Source organism: Conger conger, chromosome 13 (genome assembly GCF_963514075.1).
Source record: "Conger conger chromosome 13, fConCon1.1, whole genome shotgun sequence".
Taxonomy (NCBI): Eukaryota; Metazoa; Chordata; class Actinopteri; order Anguilliformes; family Congridae; genus Conger; species Conger conger.
The window spans coordinates 12,236,471-12,242,282 of record NC_083772.1 but is presented as its reverse complement, the minus strand read 5'-3'; the positions used below and the strand labels follow the sequence as shown (position 1 = coordinate 12,242,282).

At 38.5% G+C, this 5,812-nt stretch overlaps 1 protein-coding gene across 1 annotated transcript; it reads right to left on the bottom strand.

Annotated features, from left to right (window-relative positions):
- Positions 1-963, bottom strand: LOC133107341 (odorant receptor 131-2-like). The gene has a single exon (XM_061216330.1). It carries the CDS (start codon positions 961-963, stop codon positions 1-3), a length of 963 nt encoding a protein of 320 aa, XP_061072314.1.
- Between the last annotated feature and the right edge of the window lie 4,849 nt (positions 964-5,812).

The window sequence follows — 5,812 nt, the reverse complement described above, 5'->3', positions numbered from 1 at the left end:
TTATCCTGCCTTCACTGATCTTGGAGGTTTACCCATTTGCTGAGGTGTAATGTTCGGAGAGCAGCACAGGATGGCCGTCTTCAAATGGGCCCTGAGACTCTCATCCCGCACCCCGTAAATGAGGGGGCTGAGGAAGCGGGGTAGCAGGGCGAAAAATAAATAGTTTAAGAAGGGAATCTGCTCCTCGAGCCACCGTGAGTGCACTACGATGAGTTGTTCTGTGACAGGTTGCGTGAAGGTCATGATGCAGAGCAAGAGCTGCAGCCCGTGCAGCAGCACCGTGTACAGGGCCTTGCCCACCGCCTCGTCCCGACGCATCGTCCGCGCCTTCTGCAGGATGCGACCATAAGTGAAGAGGATGGTGAGGGCCGTCGCCACAAAGAACATCCCGTACAGGGAGACCTTGACCAGTGTCATGAGAGGCGAGTTGTGGAGGTCTTTGCTCCTGCAGAGCACCATGGTGGTGAAGGCACTGGAGCCAGGGTACTGCCTCCCCAGGCACAGCTCGATGGTGGGGATCGCCAGGCTGATCAGCAGTGTGGGCAGGATGGCGGCCCAAATGCAGTCTGCACGCCAGGCAGCGGGCCGGTGTAGGGGGTAGAATATGGCAACGTAGCGCTCAAGTGACATGGTTGCCAGAATAAACGGAGTGTTGAGGAAGGTGGCGGTGGAGACGAAGATCATGGACATGCAGAGGATGATGGAAAGGTGTAACTGGGCCTTGAAGAAAACATAAAGCAGGACGGAGCACACCACCAGCAGGGCATCATTGATCAGCATGTAGCCAAAAAGGATGTAGCGTGGGTTCTCCCAGAACTGCCTGTGTGATGCCAGGGTGTGCAGCATCAGGACAATGAAGTAGAGGAAGATGCAAAAAAGTGGGATGAGAAGACATATTTTCATTGCTGTTATTTGGACCATGTTGAATGTTGAGTTTCCTGGATACTCTGTCAGATTTTGCATCATTTAGTGGGGCAGTGAGAAATTGGAAGCACTTGAAGGAACCTTATGAAATAAAAACAATAAAAACAAATCAAATGTAAAAACAAACATCTTAATTCACACAGTAAATTAAATTTGAATGTGCTAACCAAGACATATCATAAAGTAGATAAAAAAAATAAAAAAATAACTGTTTTGAATCTTTCTTTTTTTTTTTTAAGATATTTTTTAGGCCTTTTTCAGCTTTATTGGACAGTATATAGTATAGAGAGACAGGAAGAATTGGAGCGAGAGAGAGGGGAAGACATGCAACAAATGTCGGACGGTCGGATTCGGCTCGCAATGAGCATGCGGTCAGTGCTCTACAGGCTGCGCCACCGAGACACCCCTTGAATCTTTCTTTTAACCAGCAGTTCAATATCATTGCAAACATTATCTATCACCTTGTAGAAGAATTTCTGAAGTAGAAGAGACAATTAGAAAAATAAAGTAATGGCTTTTGATTTAAAAAGAGAGTAATGGTATTTAGAGAGCCTAAGCACAATGTTTTGTGAAATATTGAAAATCTATTAATTAAAAAAACACACAATAATAAATCTTCATGCAGTTTAAAAAAATCATATTGCATGTAAACATGTAAATCATAATGCACTTACCCTGTCAGAGTCAGTTGACTAATGCTTTGTTGCAGAAGGAATTGTTGCTTTTATATAATTGTTTGCCATTAGACTTTCATTCATTAGTTCTCAGAGGGATTTTCTCTTTTTTTTAAGGTTGTTCTGTAATTCCCACAGAAGGAACTTAATTTAACAGCTGCTTGGAAGTTCCAATGTGATGCACTTTTTTTACACTAACCCCATTATGGAAGGAGAAGATTTGATGGTATTTGGCTGCCAATATGGCTGAATAAAGAGCAAATGCAAATTGATGTTGGCATGCCTTGTCGCCTTATCACATAAAGGCAAATAACATCCGAGAGCAAAGTTGGATTCTTATTAAACTATACACTTACCAAGCACTGTATTAGGAACATTTTTTCTTTATTACGCCTACTTATTCATGCGATTATCTAATCCAACCAATTGTTTGGCAGCAGTGTAATGTATACAATCATGTATACGGGTCAGGAGCTTCACTTAATGTTCACATAAACCATCAGAATGGGGAAAAAATTTGATCTAAGTGACTTTGACCGCGGAATGGTTGTTTGTGCCAGACAGGGTGGTTTGAACATCTCAAGAAACTGCTGATCTAATAGAGTACACAAAGTACAAGAAGCTCATTTAATCAGGTGTTTAAAAGGCCAAAGAGAACAAACCAAACCAAAACAAGATAGGTCATGACACAAGTTCCCAAATGTTCTGGATTCTGATGCAGGCAGTGTGCATCATCACAGGTGTTTCTTTTTTTTGCAGGCCGGGCAACCAGACCCATCGCAGAGATGAGGGGTTAGGACAGCTCAGCTACATTAAAATGCTCAAAAGAAGGGTTGACTTGAAGCCTTTTTTTGTAAAAAGTTAATAAAACAAAGCACGGCAAACACCAGCAACCCAAACCCAAAAGAAATTACAAAAGTAATCGCCCCAAAAGTCAGCTCATGCAGCAGTCCATACAACCCCAATTCTTCCAAACCCGAACCGGTCTCAACTGAAAAACTTAATTCATGGAAATGCCAAACTCTGTTAATTCTTTAATTTATCTTTTATTTTTGATCTCCATATTGCTGTAATGTCTCCACTGAATAATTGCTGAACTGCTGTTGTATGTTGCTGTTTCAGATCTTCAGATTTTAGATGAAACAGTAACGCCCCATCCCCCCAAAAAACAAATACAAATCAAATAAACAAAAAATCCAAAGCTATAAACTATCATTAAGGTAAAAAAATAATTTTATACTATTTTTGGAACATCACTGTAACATTGAGGCTTTATTTAGGATATGAGAATGGAGGACAACTAACAACTGCCCATTTTCTGTGGTGATATGTCTCTTCATATCAGATCAGATCAATACTGTTATGTTGGTGTTCGTTTTTGTTACTTGGCGAGTTATATTGGCAATCTTTTTTGTTGTTTTTGATGTATTTATCTATCGATCTATCTCTTAAAACATAAAAATTGACACCAAAATCATTAATATCGGCCAACTACACGCATTTCTGTGAAAAAGAACAACTTCGGTAGGCCAATTTAGTGGCCATCTTGAAAAATGGCTGCCATTTTGGATTTTCAAGTGGCCAATCGGGCAGATTTTTCTGTTATCCACTCCACTATCAGGCTCTACTCACTTCTATGAAGTAGTATCCCTTTCACATAGGCCCACACTTGTATCTTATATCTTGGTATTCTTGTACTTTCATGTTGCACCTGTGTCTTAAACTTGACCCAGTAGTTATTTTATCATATTTCTTCTAATCATGCCTCACTTCAAACTAGACTTAGGTATAGCTTTACTGAGTTAGCTAGATGTGGTGTTCATGGCTATGGATAGCTGATATCTTTTCAGAATTGATCTGTTTGTCTTTGTTTCAATGACCTTTGGTATGCATTCAGAGTATGTCACTTTTCTTGTTAGTAATATAGTAATATAGAAAAATAATATAGTACAAAAGAAATACATTTTTCTGCTGATATGAAAAGCTATTGACCAGGAAACTTTTCTCCTCTCTTGCTACTGTATGTCACAGATGGATGCTTTTTCAGATGTTTTAAATGAGTAAAAATATCATTGCGTAGTGGCTACTGATGAAGGCTCAGTGTACAGGAGACAATTGCTGTGTTTGTGTGTGTTTGTGCACATCGCTGAAATAGTTTTTTTGTTTTTTTTTATTTTTGAGTTTTCATTGGCTCCCCTTAATTTATTAATTATTGAATAATGGACAGTGCAGCACAGAAACAGCTTGTTGCGTCTCATTCACAACATCATGTCTGGTTTGTGAGATGTCCCGCCCACTGCCCTGCACTATATAATAAGGGCCATTATTTGTCTAGTACTTAAGAGGGCAGACCCATGAGAATAAGAATAAGCACACACTAAGCAAGGAATTTAGTTCCAGGTTTATGTCATTGGATGTCAGTGGTTGCGGTCGTCTCAGTCACAACTCACAATATTAAAGTGTGTCTCTCATGTTCTCTCTGTCTGGAATATTTAAGATTCATGCCCTGAGTGTGAAATCCTAGCACTGCTCACGTTCCAGGTCACCTCCTCTTATGCAGCTTCTGCTGCACACCAAGCTCTCTGCTGAGAAAGGTGTAGACATTTATCTGCAAACTGGTCTAAACTGGTCTAGGCTGCTCTATTTGACAAGTAAGGTTTTCACACAAGATGTTTAGGAGAAAAAAACGGCCTTCCTGCAAAAATGCAGAATTCATTAAACATTATTTATTACTGTAATTTAATTTATTAATGATTTTGCATGACAGCATTTTATCTTCTATATTGCCCATGTTATTTTCTTGACATTTGCTAGCAATTTTTTTTTGTTTTTGCATAAAAGCATAATCAGTTGGATGATATACAGTATGATCCCCAAAGTTGATACTGCATCATCGGTTATGATGAACAATTTCCAATAATTAAAAAACAATACACAGAATCAAATCACCGTCCTACAAACAGATGTTATTTTTAATTCTCCTGCTTTGTCTCTCCACCTATAATTAGAACATACTAACATTTGAACATAGCATTATTCCCCCTATTAAACTATTTATTCTCTTCTGAAATGCTTCAATACATGTTTAACACAACCAATTCCTGGGAGTCAACTTTCTGTATTTTCCAAAACTGTAATATTTACAATATAGCTATTTACAATGTGGAGAATGTAATATTTTTGTAAATTTAAACCCAAAAATTTCTATTCAAACATTTTTTGTAGTTTACAGGCATATGCAACAATACATTTGTATTTTCCTGTTCACTGTTATTAATGAAAGATTCCTACAGCATATTGACCAATTCCTGCAAAGATGGATGTACATTCACACCTAGGGAGCACTATTGCCAAGGGAATCCAGAGGTCCAGTCATCATAAGTAAATTAGATGAAAATGCTAAATAATGGTACCCAGTCTCCTCTGAGGCAATTTTGTGACATATTTGTGTGACATATGCAAAGAAAGAGTATTTTACGTTTGACATACATATTATTTCATTAATTACAAATTTTAACATCTCCAAACAACATTTTCTGGTTAATCTGTAGATTATACAACCATATTTGTTTTATGGAATTCCTTATTGCTGATGTCAGTTTTGAGGAGAAAAGATAAAACTAATTTTATTTTTAATTGATTAACATTAACTTGGACTGTCATGAATCTAGTATTTTATATCTGGTGGTATATAGGTATATATAGGTATATGTAGGTATATAGACATACTATATACCTGTGGGCATTGACCAGTCTGGTCCTTCTCCTCTGACCTCTCGCATTAATAACATGTTTTTGCCCGCAGAACTGCTGCTCACTGAATGTTTTTTGTTTTTCGCACCATTCACTGCGAACTCTAGAGACTGTTGTGCGTGAAAATCCCAGGTGATCAGCGGTTACTGAGATACTCAAACCACCCTGTCTGGCACCAATAATCATAACATGGTCAAAGTCACTTAGATCCCATTCCTTTCCCATTTTGAAAAACAGCTGAACCTCTTGACCATGTCTGCATGCTTTTATGCATTTAGTTGCTGCCGCATGATTGCCTTAACAAGCTGATGTACCTTATGAAGGGCTCACTGAGTGTATATGCAAGTCAAGTATGTAAAAATATTAATCCTTCACGGCAGTGAATTCTCAAAATGTTACAGAAGGGTGGTAAAAGACCTCCAGTTCGAGGTAAGCTGATGAGGCCCTTCAGGAAATTTAAT

What these genes read in the sequence shown, in the direction of transcription:
- LOC133107341 (XM_061216330.1), bottom strand. Translation starts at nt 963, where the DNA reads ATGCAAAATCTGACAGAGTATCCAGGAAACTCAACATTCAACATGGTC.